An 18,120-nucleotide genomic window follows, 5' to 3' on the forward strand; every position below is an offset into this window, starting at 1 on the left:
AACTATGAACACCAATACAAAACAATAAACGTGAACAAACCGTAACAGTCCCGTGTGGCACAAACACTGACACAGGAAACAATCACCCACAAAATACCCAAAGAACATGGCTGCCTAAATATGGTTCCCAATCAGAGACAACGATAAACACCTGCCTCTAATTGAGAACCAATCTAGGCAACCATAGACTTACATAAACACCTATAATGAACACAACCCCATAACTCTACAAAAAAAACCTAGACAGTACAAACACCCTAGACGAGACAAAAACACACAAACCACCCTCGTCACACCCTGACCTAACCAAAATAATAAAGAGAACAAAGATAACTAAGGCCAGGGCGTGACAACTCCCAAAGCCAATTCCTCCTTTGGCCGCCTCTCCTTCCAGTTCTCTGCTGTCAATGACTGGAACGAATTGCAAAAATCACTGAAGCTGGAGACTCCCTCACTATCTCCCTCACTAACTTTAAGCACCAGCTGTCAGAGCAGCTCACAGATCACTGCACCTGTACATAACCCATCTGTAAATAGCCCATCCAACTACCTCATTCCCCATACTGTTATTTATTTGACTTATTTTGCTCCTTTGCACCCCAGTACCCCAGTATCTCTACTTGCACACTCATCTTCTGCACATCTATCACTCCAGTTTTTAATTGCTCTATTTTAATTATTTCACCACTATGGCCTATTTATTGCCTTACCTCCCTTATCCTACCTCATTTGCACACACTGTATATAGACTTTTTTTATTGTATTATTGACTGCATGTTTGTTTATTCCATGTGTAACTCTGTGTTGTTGTTTGTGTCACACTGCTTTGCTTTATCTTGGCCAGGTCGCAGTTGTAAATGAGAACTTGTTCTCAACTAGCCTATCTGGTTAAATAAAGGTGAAATAAAAAATAAAAAAACATGCCTGCAGTGGAGCTGGAATGTCCTCCACCCAATGCCATCTGCAGTGTGTGTAGAGTTTTGGAGGAGGCTGAGCTTTGGCGCTGTGGGGATTGTGGCTCAGATAAATATTCCTGTGCCACCTGTGCTGTGAGAACACACAGCACTCCCAACATTGTACACCAGTTGGAGTTATGGAAGGTAATGTATTTTATGTTATGTCAACAAACCTGTCAACTTATGGCTTAAAAAATTGCTTCCCAGTCCAAAATGTTGATCCTGTACATACAGTTCAGTTTCTATAAAAGTTATAGTTCCCTGCAGCGATAAGGTAAATGTGGCTAAATCTGTCATGCCAAGCACAGAGTTGATTTGGAGTTTTCTAACAACTTGTGCAATGAAATATCCCCCTGATGGTGTAGTTTCAAATCTGCAGCTACTGTAGTCTGTTCTTCAACAAGTTTGTGTCTGTCTGTCTTAGTCAGGGCAGTTCGTCCCATGTGTCCCGGTGGGCCTACAATGGGAGTGGAAGAGACAATGTGACCATGACTGTCAAAGCCAGTACAACCGTCTTTTGACAGTTGTTGACGTTAGAGGTAGGCCTTACATCAAAATTGGAAACTATGACATCTGGCTCTTTTACCATTTTGCAGATTGTATCAGAGAATCAATTGTAGCAGAGACAGTTTCTTCCTCCAAGCCATAAGACTGTTGAGGAAAACTGAACTGACTCTTTGCTTCTATGGCAACTACTGTACTGTACTTAATATACTGCAGTTATTTACTTATTTCATTGTATTGTGCACACTATGCTGTATTCCTGGACAAATAACAACTTTGACTTTGATTTAATTGTATCTAGTTTACCATAACCCTGTTCACTCAGTTGTTATGATAAAAATATGGAGTCATTTCGAAAGTTCTTAAGAGGAATGCATCTCACCAACATCGGAAGTAATGTTTAGTAATGCAATCTAAGAAACGGAATGTCCTCATTTCAGGACGAGCTCATGACGTCTGGCTAAGGCTGTGAGCTGGAACCTGTCACCCTGATCTGCCACAGACTCTACCTTTCCACCCCCCGAGAGACTGTCAGGAAGTTGGTGCCACTGACCTCGGACAGAACAAAGTGTCCTCTCTGTCCACAGGTATGTCAATGATAACAATTAAGGAACAACTATAATGTCCCAGTAAGCTAGGATTCTTATTTACATTCAGTGTTGTTCATAATTTATAAGAGGAAATATATCCAACCTCAGTCATCTTTCTTATATATATTCTATCATTGCCTTGCCAAACAGTAGTAATGTTACGCGGCAATACCATTGCAAGCCTCTCAAAAACCCAATACTTCGTCCAAGTCGTGGGAGGCGGAAACAGGTCAAGTACGGGATTGCCAGACAGGGCAAAGTTTTGTGGGTGGCCGCTACGGTTGCCATGAAGGCCTGTCTGGATCCACAACACGCTGGATAACGGGGCTCTGGCAAAGCTAGGTGGACCAATCATCTGCTTAGTGTATACTACCGATTGCAGATACATTCACGAAGAAACTACAGTGTACATTTCTTATGTTTCCCAAAGAGCAAAAGGGTTTAAGTAATACCTTTGCAAATGTCCATTCCCTGTATCCCTAATACTTTTGTATAATTCATTATTTGCATTATTGTTTTAACGGAAAACAGTCATCAAATTATTGCAGCTGATGCCCTATTTGGGCTTCCCAGAAAAATATTGTCTGGGACCTGCATTGAGGGTCCCAAACATGCTGGGTGGTTCTTTTGTGACCAAGACAAAGTTGACTGCTTTGTAGGAGGTGCATCAGACACACCAACTGAGGTATACTGGATTTTGAAGAATGGGATGTATCTCACAATCAGTTTAGATTCACTAGCCCTCTTCTGTGTGACTTGTGTTTGTGTGTATAACCAACAGCTGGGCTAATTTTGAAAAAGTTAAAAGGTTTGATATAAATCAGGAGAAGCCATTTATCCTTGGTGATGTGACTCTAGCATTGGAATATTCTGTCCATACAAATATTTTTTAAGTTGAACAGATTAGATGAAACATGAACTGCTTAGTGAATGTGACTTTTTTCACTCATGGTTATTCACTTCATTTTACAGGGGTGGGTGGGGATGCGCTGTGATCCAAACCCAAAACCCAGAAACTGGACATAACTGGTGTGTTTAGGATGGCGTGCAGGCACGAGCATCCGCTGAAGTTCCTGAACCTGAAGAGAGGAGAGAAGTATGTTGATTGATGCATGTGGGTGGGTGGATGGATGGATGCTTCAGATGTGTAGCTGGTGTATTGCTGATCTATTTTAGTTATATATAACATTGGCTACAATGACTGATGTTGAACAGTCATTTCCGGCTTGCAAATGCACTATTTTAAGGCTTGTGTAAATGTCCTGCTTAATATAATGTTTGTGTCATCATCACATATCAACTGCCTTATAGTTAAAAAACATTTCAACTTCAAAATGTCTCTTTTGGCTAGCTTTTGCTACAGCCTATGTCAATGAGCGTTAGCATTCTAGCTAACAAATGCTGCATCCAAAATAGTTATTTTTCAAAGATCACAACCAAATACAATCTTAGCGACTGTTCAAGCAAGAATCAAAACATTGTAAATGTATGAGAATCCCCAAAAATTATTTTGTTTAGAAGTAATACAAAGTTAAATCTAGGCTATGTTGAATGGGCGCAGATGGCAATGGCTTTCTTACTGCAGCCAAGAGTCACACGCATTTGTGCGTGATGCCAGTGTGTCCGGTACTGGAAAGGGGTCTATACTGGATGTACAGAATACATCCAGCATCCAGATCAGAGTTACAGTCCCATACGGAACCATTCCATGTACACACAGCACCGGACTCACATGGTTGATGACTGAGCTCCTTTCGTTTTATCTGCTGTTCTTTGTGCAATAATTATGAATGCTATCATATGTAGCTTGTTAGCTGGTGTGCCAAAGGCTATAGATGTCAGTTACCTTGTTTTTTTGTGGGAAAGCCAAAGTTGATTTCGAAGACATCTAAAATGTACCCTTTTGCCGTGACATTGTGTATCTTAATGCTATGACCCGTTGTCGAACCAGGGATGCTGCAGCCACAACGCTGAGTACTAACTACTATACGATCACAGCGAGCAACCGGGGATTGAACGTCAGGGGGAAATAATGGGCTTGAATTTTGCAAGTGAAATCCATGGGAAATCATTTTGACATTGCAAAAATGTGCATTTTACATTAAATTCAAGAAGTGAAATCATTTTGATATGTAACAATATACTGAATTCAATGATTTTATATTGGAATGTTCAGAGTGATTTTTTAAAATGTTATTGCTACCCCTTTTTGTAGTGTGTGTGTTTGCCCTTTAACTGCAGAATCCCAGGTTCAAGCTCCACAACTATTTCCCTTCAATCGCTACTGCATTGGTGGCAGCAGTGGGATAATCCCCACGGTTTCTCAGGCCTGTGTTGTAAGTGATCCTCTATATCTAGAGAGTCTAGATCAGGGGTGTCAAACTCATTCCACGGAGGGCCGACTGTCTGCAAGTTTTAGGTTTTTCCTTTCAATTAAGACCTATACAAACAGGTGTTCCTTACTAATTAGTGATCTTAATTCCTCAATCAATTCCAAGAGTGGAGTAATTTACATACAGCTGCAACATCGAGAGCATCCTGACTGGTTACATCACTGCCTGGTACGGTAATTGCTCGGCCTCCGACCGCAAGGCACTTCAGAGGGTAGTGCGTACGGCCCAGTACATCACTGGGGCTTAACTGCCTGCCATCACGGACATCTAAACCAGGCAATGTCAGAGGAAGGCCCTACAAATTGTCAAAGACCCCAGCCACCCCAGTCATAGACTGTTCTCTCTACTACCGCATGGCAAGCGGTACCAGAGTGCCAAGTCTAGGACAAAAAGGCTTCTCAACAGTTTTTACCCCCAAGCCATAAGACTCCTGAACAGGTAATCAAATGGCTACCCGGACTATTTGCATTGTGTGCCCCCCCCAACCCCTCTTTTATGCTGCTGCTACTCTCTGTCTATCATACATGCATAGTCACTTTAACTATACATTCAAGTACATATGTACATACTACCTCAATTGGCCCGACCAACCAGTCCTCCCGCACATTGGCTAACCAGGCTATCTGCATTGTGTCCCGCCACCCGCCACCCACCACCCGCCAACCCCTCTTTACGCTACCTCTTTACGCTACTCTCTGTTCATCATATATGAATAGTCACTTTAACCATATCTACATGTACATACTACCTCAATCAGCCTGACTAACTGATGTCTGTATGTAGCCTCGCTAATTTTATAGCCTCGCTACTGTTTTCACTGCTGTTGCTTTTATTTCTTTACTTACCTATTGTTCATCTAATACCTTTTTTGCACTATTGGTTTGAGCTTGTAAGTAAGCATTTCACTGTAAGGTCTACACCTGTTGTATTCAGCGCACGTGACAAATTAACTTTGATTTGATTTGAAAACCCACAGACACTCGTCCCTCTGTGGAATGAGTTTGACACATGGTCTAGATAGAGGGGGGAAAGTTTAGCCTCCTTGTATGTGATTAATAACACTAGCCTACTAAACTCACTTTGCTGTAACCACTAGGTATACAATTATGAATCAAAAGACATCCATTGGTTTGGATTGAGCTTATCGGGTCACTGTGTTATTGGTCACAACACAAGGTGTGTGTATACACCAAGTCATCCCACAATCTACTTATGTTTTACAACTGGCCTATTTATTGTAGCCCTGCAAAGCTGCCTGATGCCACGTGTTTACATTAAACGCTGCACAGATTTAATGTAAGCTTGCGGGATCAGGTGGCTTTGTGAGGCTATATATTTTGAACAGCCCATGTATGAATTTCTTGAAAAAACAAATGTACTACTGGATCCAATGGTACAGTCAAGCCCCACCCTTCTATCACTATATTGGTTGGCAGCAGAGGGATAATCCTCACAGTCTTTCAGAGGGATATACCACAAAGCAGGATCACTGAGTTAGCCAGCTAACATGCCTAAATATTCTGAAATAACGTTTTATTTTCTAGAAAGATAAGCTTGAAATGGGCATGGTCTAATTGAGTATTACAAAATGTTTTACTTTTTTCAACTTGTAAGTACAAGATGTTGCCTGAAGCAAAGCAAAGTGATGAACGAAAGAGAGAAAATGAAGCTCCTACACAAATATGGATTAATTTATAACAGTATAATTATTTTAAAGACATTTTGCTGGTCATAGGAGGGCTTTAAAACTAATCATAAACATTGATAGAGTTTGAGACTCGGAGCGAGCACTAGCAGCACCCCTTACAAAAAAAGATTTCACTTTTGAAACTGTAGTAAAAGTGCAGTAACTGCAGTCGACTGCTGTATTTTGGACGCAGTAATTGTAGAATAACTGCAGTGTACTGTAGTTGAACTGCAGTTATACTACACTGTAACTGCAGTTACACTGCAAAATTACTGCAGTAAAAACATTTTATTTTGGATGCAGTATTTGCAGCATACTGCAGTTATAATGCACTCTAACTACAGTTATACATTTGGTGGTTCGAGCCCTGAATGCTGATTTGCTGAAAGCCGTGGTATATCAGACCTTATGTATACCATGGGTATGACAAAATATTTATTTTTACTGCTCTAATTACGTTGGTAACCAGTTCAAATCAAATCAAATGCATTGGTCACATACACATGGTTAGCAGATGTTATTGCGAGGGTAGCGAAATGTTTGTGCTTCTAGTTCCGACAGTGCAGCAATATCTAACAAGTAATATCTAACAATTCCACAACAAATACCTAACACACACAAATCTAAGTAAAGTGATGGAATAAGAATATATAAATATATGGATGAGCAATGTCAGAGCGCATAGGCTAAGATGCGATAGTATAGAATACAGAATATACATGAGATGAGTAATGCAAGATATGTAAACATTATTAAAGTGGCATTATTAAAGTGACTAGTGTTCCATTTATTAAAGAGGCCAATGATTTCAAGTCTGTATGTAGGCAGTAGCCTCTCTGTGCTAGTGATGGCTGTTTAACAGTCTGATGGCCTTGAGATAGAAGCTGTTTTTCAGTCTCTTGGTCCGAGCTTTGATGCACCTGTATAGACTTCGCCTTCTGGGTGGTGATAGCATTATAATAGAATAAGGCTTGTGATATATGGCCAATATACCAGACTAAGGGCTGTGTACTACCACTCTGCGTTGGGTCGTGCTTAAGAACATCCCTTAGCCGTGGTATATCGTCCATACCACACCCCTCGGGCCTTATTGCTTAATTATACTGCACTCAGCGATTTTGTTTCGTAAGGGTCGTGGGATACAGAGAAAAGCTATCCTCCCGAATACAAACAAGAGGCTGAGAACAACCCGTTGGACCTGCAAAGAGTCTAGACAGATCTACAGAGAACGGACGAATGACACAGGATAAACAGTATAAACACCGTTTATCATCTAATTCTACTTTTCATTATAACATTATGAAACAAGTTAAAATGGTAGGATACCAAAGACGCTAGCTATATTTTTTACGTAGTTTTTCCACGTAAAACGTAAGTGCAAGGTGTTGCCTACGCTACGACGTAAGTGCGCGAGGCAGCAAGCGCAGTGAAATCTCCAGGAAGCAAAGGATGGAACTTGAGAGAGAAGGAAGTTCCTACACAAATGTGGATTAATTTACAACGCTGTAGTTATTTTAAAGAGATATTGCTGGTCATATGATAAAAAATAAAAAAACGAATCATGAACGTTGGTAGAGTTTAAGACTCGTGGAGCAGCTAGCGAGCTCTCAAACAAACAAATGTCAAAACAACCCGCTGGATCTGCCGAGTCTAGACAGATCGACAGAGAACGAACGACACAGGAAAAACAGAAACACCGTTTGTCATCTAATTATACTTTTCATAACATTATGAAACAAGTTATAAATGTTTGGATATCAAAGACTCTAGATATATTTTGAACGTGGGGACAGAAGATAATTTGTAAACGGCACCACCTGACCACCCCCAGAATAAAACAATAACAGATGCACAGATCGAGGAATATGCAGCGATAAAACATTTGGCGTGTCATAAAACTGTGTATAAATATTTTAGTCTCTACCAAAAGTAGCTTCTTCATTATCCAAAGAACTGTCAACACTGCCAGCAGAAGTTTTGTCGCTAGTAAATGCTCCCGACTTGTTTAGAGCAGGCTGCACCGTTAGATGGATAGCTAGTGCTAGCCACCTACCATCAAGACGTGGTGGTTAATGCTTGCATACATTTATATGACTACCAGCTGTTACTTGTTGGGACGAGCAATTTGAATTGGTACTGTTTTATTTGACTGGCTGTCGAGAAAGCTGCCAAAGAGCGAGAGCAAACGGGTCGTCCGGTTTTGACACTTCATTACTCTTGGGTCACCATGGCGCAGCAGCAGATGCCAAGCTCTCACAAGGCACTGATGCTTGAACTGAAGTCTCTCCAAGAGGAACCAGTGGAGGGTTTCCGCATCACCCCAGTAGAAGAGTCAGACTTGTACAACTGGGAGGTGGCCATATTTGGACCCCCCAACACACTTTACGAGGGAGGATACTTCAAGGTGAGGGATAATTTAGTCTCAACTGGTTTTGCCTCAGGACCCAAATTGAACCAGGTTGTCTCAGTCGCGACCCAATATTTGCATTGCGAAAAAGAATTGCCAAAATACAACCAGGAAAACTATTTTTAATGCTGTATTGATATTAAATGTTTCAATTATATGACAAGGGAACAACATTCCCACCTCTTTCATTGTCAATAATTGTATTTTGCACATATTCTTGATGAAGAATGTTTATAAACTCACTGGTTTGAGACCACAAAATCAGACAAAATAGCACTGCAAATAGCTCTATATTGAAAATACTGTGATTGAAGAAAAATTGTTCAGAGATTAAATTATTTAAAAAATGTACATTCATTATCATTTATACACACTTTCTACCTGGTTTATGTTAAATTCAGACTGGAGTATTTTTTTTCACGTCAAATTGTTTATAAAAAAATATTTATAATGAATTTTTACTCAGACACCTATGACCCATTCAAAACCTCCCGCGACCCAAATTTGGGTCACAACCCACCAGTTGAGAATCGCTGATTTAGTCTGTCTTGTCTGTGGGCAGTACACCTGATCCGGGCCTGTAGCTAACTCTAGTCTTATAGTATAGACATAAAACAACAAGAATCCAAACAGTGCTTTTAGCATAGCCTAACACAACACACTGTTGTTGTTATATTTATATGTAGACAATCAGTGTTTGACTGGCCACCGTGAGTGCTAGCCCTTAATCATGACTCTAACCATTACATTACATATAAGAGTCCGTGAAGGAAGGTTCCTTCTGTAGGGGGGAGTTTTGTTAAGAGCTGCGACGCTCGCTTGCAGTACGGAAACATAAGGACCTTGTATTTCATATCGGCGAGAAATACACTGAACAAAAATATAAATGCAACGTGCAACAATTTAAAAGATTTGACTGAATTAGTCAATGGAAATAAATTCATTAGGCCCTCCTAATCTATGGATTTCACATGAATCGGAATATTGATATGCATCTGTTGGTCACAGATACTGTACCTTAAATAAAATTAGGGGTGTGGATCAGACAACCAGTCAGTATCTGGTGTGACCACCATTTGCCTAATGCAGTGCAACACATCTGTTGTCACACTCCTCTTCAATGGCTGTACAAAGTTGCTGGATATTGGTGGCAACTGGAACACGCATGCTCAATGGGTGATGACATGTCTGCTGAGTTTGCAGGCCATGGAAGAAGTAGGACATTTTCAGCTTCCAGGAATTGTGTACAGCCTTGCAACATGGGGCCATGCATTGTCATGCTAAAACATGAGGTGATGACGGCGGATGAATGGCACGACAATGGAGCCTCAGGATCTCGTCACAGTATCTCTGTGCATTCAAATTGCCATCGATAAAATGTAATTGTGTTCGTTGTCCATAGCTTATGCCTGCTCATACCATAACCCCACCGCCACCATGGGCCACTGTACACAACGTGAAACCGCTCGCCCACACAATGCCATACACGCTGTCTACCATCTGACACTGGGATTAATCTCTGAAGAGCACACTTCTCCAGCGTGCCGGTGGCCATCAAAGGTGAGCATTTGCCCACTGAAGTCAGTTACGACCGCGAACTGCAGTCAGGTTAAGACCCTGGTGAGGACGATGAGCATGCAAATGAGCTTCCCTGAGACGGTTTCTGACAGTTTATGAAATTATTCGGTTGAGCAAACCCACAGTGTCATCAGCTGTCCGGGTGACTGGTCTCAGATGATCCCGCAGGTGACGAAGCCAGATATGGAGGTCCTGGGCTGGCGTGGTTACACATGGTCTGCGGTGGGGCCGGTTGGACGTTCTGCCAAATTCTCTAAAACGAAGTTGGAGGTGGCTCATGGTAGAGAAATCAATATTCAAATATCTGGCAACAACACTGGTGGACATTCCTGCAGTCAGCATGACAATTTCACGCTCCCTCAAAACTTGAGACATCTGTGGCATTATGATGTGTGACGACAACTGCACATTTTTAGAGTGGCCTTTTATTGTCCCCAGCACAAGGTGCACCTGTGTAATGATCATGCTGTTTAATCAGCTTCTTGATATGCCACACCTGTCAGGTGGATGGATTGTCTTGGCAAAGGAGAAATGCTCACTTACAGGGATGTAAACAAATTTGTGCACAACATTTGAGAGTTGAATAAGCTTTTGTGCGTATTGAACATTTCTGGGATCTTTTATTTCAGTTCATGAAACATTTCTATAAATGCTGGATCAGCTTCAAGTTTGATTTCCCAATAAATAATTGACCATCTACAGTTGACTCAGTGTCTTCTAATGACAACAATTGAGGGCAGAACAGGACGTGCTTGAGTGCAATGATTTTTTACAAGTACATTATTATATTTATATTTTATATATTTTTCAGTATAATTTTCTAAAAACATAAGGTTAAATTGATTCACAACTTTTATAGGGTTAGGGTTCTCACACGGCCATATTTCCATGTTACAGTGCTTGTTTACGGAAGACAGAGTGGACTACCTGTGCTAATTAGCTATCTGTGTCACCGAACACCTTTGTGTAAACCACAATTTATGGTGTAAACGGAAGACAGACGCCATAAATGTGTTGTCACTGAAAAATACCGTCGGCTGCAACTGTGTTAAAACAATGTAAAGTAAGTGTGTGATTTGCATTTGTGAATTTTTTTAATGGGATCTGAAAGTAGAAGGATTTATGTTTCTAGAACCGTACCGCACTGCAATTGAGAATCGATTCACATTTAGATGGAGTAGTTGGTTGTTTTGGCTTCCAGAGCCAATTCGCCCTTTAAACATAACATGTAAGGTCCTTGGACTAAGGAGTAACGTTAGGCACCTCTACTCCATTATTGAGCTACGTGAGTGCATACCCCGGCCTAGAGAGCAATGTTTGACAAACTTGGCGTACCACTTTAACGACCATCGAAAAATATGTTTGTTATGTTGTTTGTTATGTTACAACTGAGTTATCTGTCACCCAGGCCAAAATCCACTAGTGGGTTTCAACACACTTTCTGAAATGTCAAAGTTTTCCTGCCCTCACACATCACTGATTTTCTCTCATTTCCAGGCACACATTAAGTTTCCAGTTGACTACCCTTACTGTCCACCTACTTTCCGTTTCCTCACAAAGATGTGGCACCCCAACATATATGAGGTGAGGTGTACCACATTGTATGTTTGTGTAAGAGTTAAGGACGGACCGTAAGCTCATTCCACAGCTAGCTTGGTACCTTTTGGGTGGCTCAGCCCGTTGGAACGTAGGGCGTTAACGTGTGTTTTGCGAAACAGAGGATCACTTGTTCGAGCCCAGTATGGGGCAGTCGGACAGTGGAGGAAGCTAAGCTGACCCCCGCTGTGTTTGTGTGTCTTGCTTTTGTGTGATTATATGATTTATTGCTGTGGAGTGTAACATGTTGCTTGTCTACAGAATGGCGACGTGTGTATCTCCATCCTTCACCCCCCTGTTGACGACCCCCGGAGCGGAGAGCTGCCCTCTGAGAGATGGAATCCCACCCAGAATGTCAGGTAAAACACCTGGGCTGCGTTCAGGATGAAGTAAACCTAGCAAACATTTAAGTGAACGGACAGGGTACTGTTCTGAACAACCTGTTGAGGAACATTGTAATGATGGTGGCTCAGAGGGCGGTTGTGCGGTGTGATGCTGGACATCTCTTACTATTTCATCAAATACGCCACTCGTTTCTTTGGGTCACTCAAAGGTCAGAGGTTTCATCCACGAAACTATAGCAGTTATATACCTCAATGTAAAAAAAAAAAATGGTGTGCAACGTTTTGGGAGAATGTGTCTTTAAGTACGTATTGTTGTAAAACGTTGCAAAATGTTTCATCAACTGAACACACCCCCAACTCTCTGGACATTTGTATTGTATATGTCTGTATGTTCAGGACCATCCTACTGAGTGTGATCTCTCTGTTGAATGAGCCCAACACCTTCTCCCCGGCCAATGTCGATGCCTCTGTTATGTTCCGCAAGTGGAGAGACAGCAAGGGCAAGGACAAAGAGTATGCCGAGATCATCAGGTTCTTAGAATTCACTTTCTCTTAAACACAAAATGACAAACAACAACATGCTCGTTTATACACATACAACTAAACGTGAAAATTTGGTGCAATCATTCACTTCATTTTTATATCTGGAACCTTTCACTCTTCTGTCTGTCTCACATTGTATTTACTCTCGGTTGTGCTCTCTCCCTCTCTTTATTTCTCTCTCGCTGTCTATCTCTCTCAGGAAGCAGGTCGTGTCCACTAAAGTGGAGGCGGAGCGGGACGGCGTGAAGGTGCCTACTACGCTGGCAGAGTACTGCATCCAGACCAAAGTGCCTTCCCACGACAGCAGCTCGGACCTGCTCTACGATGACCTCTACGATGATGACATCGAGGAGGAGGATGACGATGAGGATGATGCAGAGGCAGTGGGCCAGATGGCAGGAGAGGGTGGCTTCAATGACGAGGAAGACTCGGGCAACGAAGAGTCATGACCTTCCTTCTCCTCTCGTTGTTTATCTTGCTCCTTCCCACACCCTTCCTACCGAGGACTCCGCTGCAGCCTCGTCCTGTTCTGTCCTTACTTTCTGATTCCTTCCCACATGCGCGCACACACACTCTTGCTGGCTCCATCCCTTCTTGAAGGCGTCTCCTTGGCACTTACTTTACCTTGAGATTTGTTTTAATCTCTGTCAAACATGCCCAAATGCATAATTTTAACAGCTGTATGGGGATCAGATTTATTTAATTGTTTTATTATGGCATTTTTTGTTTTCCTAATTGATCTCCCTCATTGATGTTCATGAGGCATAATCAGTGGGTTAGTTTATGCAGCTTTACTTGTGGTCAATTATATCACAAAGTGATATAAACCAAAATGGTTGTTTCTCTTTCAACTATTTGATGGGTCTGTATTAAACAATTAAACAGAATTGCATGCTTTTTGATGACACCAATTTGGCATGTATGCTGACTACCAGTGTTGCAAAAAACATTTTGTGAGAATTGCAATTGGCTGCTTGATTTGTCGCTAGATTACATTTTGCAGTTGCGGCCACAACATCACGGCTCCAATTTGCATTGCTGCGGTCCCTGACATTCTCCCCTTTTCCTGCCGCACACCCCTTCCCCTTGTGCTTCTCTGTCTGTGTGTGCACCTGCTGTGACTTCTGTTGCATAGGCAGCTTTTCCCACTCTTGTTTGTGGGAAAAGTCGCTAAATGGTATCAAAACTCCCCAAAGGCAGCCTGAAAAGTAGTTTGACGCTAGGTTCTTTGAAAAAAGTCGCTGTGGGGGTCTGAGCTCGCTAAATATAGCGACTTCAAGTTGGCAACACTGGTCTCTATCCCTCCCAGGGTTCACATACACATTCGTCTTACAAATGAATTCAATTCCTTTTAAACTATATAGTGTAAAACCAAATCCTATTCAGATGTAAAACCAATTTAAATTAACTCAAATTTGTTCTTAAGCTGTGTAACAGAGTGGTAAGATGCACTCAATGAACATACCCCTCTCTTACTCTGTCTCACACAGTCAACAAGATGAAGACCCTTTAATAAAAATAAACATATTTTCTGTATTGCCCTGACAGGGATCTGAACACAAAAAGGACACTTATTTTGCCATTTTTGGTAGGTTCCCCATTTTTCTCTGAGTAATCTACTCAATCAAAGATCGCTAACAGAAAGGAAGGGTTGGGCACTCACTACCAACAAGCATCTCTTTGAGTGGATGCATCACAGCATGCATCTCTCCAACCAGAGACAGCAGAGAAGCAATCTCTGCTCCAAACTCTCCAAGGTTAAATGTACCTGGAACTGATGAAGGGATGCAGAGACAGGATGCTAAGACATACGCCTGATGTCATTTGAGCTCTTGTCCTCTCAAACAGAAGATGCTTCCGAGTATTGGTACCGTACCAGCGCTGGATAATTTCCATGGAGACTGGACTGGTGATAGTTGTTTCCGTGGAAACTGATTTGTAACTACCCTATCTTTCTTTGGGGGACTTGAACACCAGGAATAAATGGGACAAGCGGACAACTCCCCCCCCCCCCGACACAGAGCGCTGGAGCCATGAGAATGCTCTGCACAGAAAACAGCAGGAACCCTACAGAGAGGGATCACTGCTGTTTCAATACCATTTGATCTGTTTGTTTGTATTTGCTGTAGTCAATAATCTCCCATTCAAGGTTTGATGAAAACATCTCACTTTATTCAGATACACAGGCAATGAATGCTGGATCACCATAGGAAGTGTTGGCCATTCCATAACACTTTGTTACAGCTTTAGTTTGGGGTGTCTGTGTCACCTACCTCTACTTGTGTATGTGCAACAGGCCTAGGTTCCCATACTATGTGAAATCATTTCAAATGTCACAAAAGTGCAAACCTCACCTACCGGACATCCCAGACTGACGAAAGCTAACTAATTGAAGATTTCAAATAGTATTTGAACACAGGTCTGATGACCAAGAGATTTTGAGGGAAACGTGAACAATGTCACTTAAAGGCTTAGATTTTTTAAATGTTGAGTCTGATAGTCCATAAGATCTTCCAGAGACAATGACATTCATGATGTTTTGTTGAGAAAGAGATCCTCTCCCCCGTCCCAGTTCTAGTCACAGGCCCCTTGACCCCAGATAGGTAATCAATAAATAGAAAAGCATTCCGTTTGGCAACAAGTGGAGTGCTACATAACCATTAATGCTAATTTATTAGATAATTAATTCCAAGGATAGTGTAGAGACTTGGGGCTCGATTCAACTAAACCCACTGGGCAGTATTCACGCAAGAGCATGTAGGCCTAAACATACTAGGTAAACAAATATATTGCGTAAACATTGCCAAAGCAGGTTGGCTTGGATACGGCCATTGGTGTCTTTCAGCTATTACGTGTTCAAGTATAACATTCCCATTGTTTTTGTTTTCCTTGGTCTAACTTAACATGTGTCATGAATGTTTTCTTGTAATGGATGTTCACCAAAGATAAGAGGCTTTCTTTTGTGAATGTAAGGCTTTATCTTTGGGTTGTTTGTTGCACAAATAAATAGAGGGCACTGGAAATGTTGTCAAAGCTATTGCAAAGTGAGGTTACTTTTGACCATTAATAATCCACTTGTTTGATATGAATTGGGTTTTCAAAGTAAAACAAAATGTATTCAAATGAAATGCCCCTCAAAGTTTACTGATGGTAAAATTGGTGGGTGCAGATGCAACCTAGTCTCAATCACACGTGTCGGCAGCATTGAGAGCCTCCCGCTACTGATCTCCCTGTGTGTTATGGGGTGAGGTGAGGCTCTTAACCTTCTGCCTTACATCCTTTCTTGAAAGCCACATGGGCCTGAAAAGAAAGAAAGATATAAACAGTATCAACTGTATAACAGGGCAACAAGGTATACGCATTATACTTACAGGCTTCTTATTTTCCCCCTCGCATATCTCTTCAGAGTGATGAGAAGTAGCCCTTCCTTTTACACTCTGCTTGGCTGCAGATGCGATTCTAAAGCGATCACTGGTAGAGGACACGTCTGTAGAGGGCTTCAGGCTGATAGCATCAACTCCATGGAGCATGGCCTTGCTACTTTGGGTTAAAACATCACCCACAAGGACCTGAAGTTGGTTGAAGGCTTTTGAGATTGAATTTGCAGCTACATCCATGATCTTGGACTTGCCCTGTGGGTCGTCCATGTCTGTGGCATGTTCCACTATGGGATGACTGCTGACTAGCTTCAGGTAGATGGAAATTACCTGTCTTGACTAGGTTAGCGGCATCGGTGGACACACCATAGAAATAGAATGAATAGAAAGGGTGTGTCCATTCAAGTCAGTGGTAGCACAATGGGTGGACTGGCAATCTATTTCTATGGGCCATACAGCCATCCAGGCTTGCACACTTTCAGCTGCTTTGAAGGTGGCCACAATTCATCGCTCCCAACACTTGGGCGATGACGAATGGAGGTGTTGAGCAGCAGCTCCCACTCATTGGGAAAGATGTAGGGGATTATAGTGATATTATATATCAAGGTGCAGCTGCTACTACTCTTCAACCTTTGGATGCCATCTACCATAGTGCCCTTCGTTTTGTTACAGATGAGTTTTCATAGCCGAGAGCTGTCATAAGCATTTGCATAGAGGTACTTCCCGCCAAGTAACTCTGCAAAGCTCTGAGCAAATGTACTGTATGTACATACAGTACATTCTAAGAAAATTAATGGTACAGATTCAACATTTTATCTGTGTGGATGGTTAAAGCTTCCATTCAAGCACAGCTGGTTCCATTTCAACAGTGGGACTTTCATTCGAAATTTTTGTTATCTCGTTACTTGGGCGGGTTAGGGTTCATTGACAGGTTAGGGATGCGACAGGTTTCAAACCAAAGTCCCAATATTTAAATAAAACAGACTGTTTGAATGAAATATTATATATATTTTTTGATCCGGGTCACGGCACCAATTGTGAGGTTCTGAATTATGCACTACAACCCAATACTATATGTGATTGTGATTGAATAGTCAATGTGATTGAATATTAGCAACTGTTGGCCTGGGTGTCTGTGTGTGTGTGCTGGAAGTAACAGTTAGCCCCAGATAAGTGTGCTGGGAAGCTGTGGTTAGCCTTGAGCGAGAACAGTGTGCTTTTGTATACAGGTGCAAATAGCTCAGACAATGTTGCAGAGCTGTCTGACCTCAGTCTCTGGGGTGAGGGAGCGTAATCTACACAGCAACAGCGCCGGGACACCAAAGAGCGCAAAGAGGCTAGGACTAGCCTGAGCGCCGGCGATAGGCTAGGTGAGTCTAAACCACGCCCAGTCTCTACTCTGACAGGCCGGCTCGGAAGCGGGAACTATCTCTGTCATGAGTATATTATAATATCTTTGTCAGGAACAAGTCAGTTCCTTGTTCCACCCTGCGGGGTGGTGCAGTGAACCCGTATATACGAAAGTTGCATTTGCCATTTATTACTTAGTTAATAAAAAATACATAGCATACAATCGGTGACTCATCGTCATACTTGTCCTTATACCAGATTGAATTGACGCAACCCTAACACTTAACACTCCAATTACATTAAGAGAGGTGTCTATTTTATTCAACTATTGGGCTTTTCATGATTTGAATCGTGGTCATATGATGATACTTTTATTTGTTTGATTGAAAGCTGACCATTTGTTCATTTAAGAGACTATAGATTGGACTGTGTGGTTTGAGTTCCACCCCTCAGACTAGTTCCTGTATATAATACTGATAAAATATATTTTGTTACACAATTAAAACATTGATGCAATGAGTTATAAAGAGATACAGTGCATTCGGAAAGTATTCAGACCTCTTGACTTTTTCCACATTTTGTTACGTTACAGCCTTATTCTAAAATTGATTAAATTGTTTTTTCCCCCCTCATCTACACACAATTCCCCATAATGACAAAGCAAATACTTGTCCCGAAGCCACTCCTGCGTTGTCTTGGCTGTGTGCTTAGGGTTGTTGTCCTGTTGGAAGGTGAACCTTTGCCCCAGTCTGAGGTCCTAAGCGCTCTGGAGCAGGTTTTCGTCAAGGATCTCTC

At 41.8% G+C, this 18,120-nt stretch overlaps 1 protein-coding gene and 1 long non-coding RNA gene across 2 annotated transcripts; both read left to right on the forward strand.

The window, feature by feature from the left end:
* The first annotated feature begins 16 nt into the window (after nucleotides 1–16).
* LOC111975122 (uncharacterized) lies at nucleotides 17–4,932 on the forward strand. Its single transcript, XR_002878769.2, has 4 exons — nucleotides 17–1,100; nucleotides 1,381–1,495; nucleotides 1,901–2,047; nucleotides 3,023–4,932. It is a non-coding gene; the product is annotated as an uncharacterized lncRNA (long non-coding RNA).
* A 2,606-nt stretch (nucleotides 4,933–7,538) lies between these two features.
* On the forward strand, nucleotides 7,539–17,548 carry LOC111974621 (ubiquitin-conjugating enzyme E2 R2). Its single transcript, XM_024002497.2, has 5 exons — nucleotides 7,539–8,534; nucleotides 11,613–11,699; nucleotides 11,973–12,070; nucleotides 12,452–12,586; nucleotides 12,798–17,548. Exons 1-5 carry the CDS (start codon nucleotides 8,358–8,360, stop codon nucleotides 13,045–13,047), a joined length of 747 nt encoding a protein of 248 aa, XP_023858265.1. The 5' UTR covers nucleotides 7,539–8,357; the 3' UTR covers nucleotides 13,048–17,548.
* The last annotated feature ends 572 nt before the right edge of the window (nucleotides 17,549–18,120 follow it).

The sequence above is a fragment of the Salvelinus sp. IW2-2015 genome, linkage group LG15 (assembly GCF_002910315.2).
Source record: "Salvelinus sp. IW2-2015 linkage group LG15, ASM291031v2, whole genome shotgun sequence".
In the NCBI taxonomy this organism is placed as follows: Eukaryota; Metazoa; Chordata; class Actinopteri; order Salmoniformes; family Salmonidae; genus Salvelinus; species Salvelinus sp. IW2-2015.

Bases quoted from the DNA above. Each gene is read 5' to 3' on its own strand.
- LOC111974621 (XM_024002497.2), top strand. From the start codon at position 8,358: ATGGCGCAGCAGCAGATGCCAAGCTCTCACAAGGCACTGATGCTTGAA. The intron at 8,535-11,612 runs GTGAGGGATAAT...TCTCATTTCCAG, and splicing joins ACGAGGGAGGATACTTCAAG to GCACACATTAAGTTTCCAGT. The intron at 11,700-11,972 runs GTGAGGTGTACC...GCTTGTCTACAG, and splicing joins GGCACCCCAACATATATGAG to AATGGCGACGTGTGTATCTC.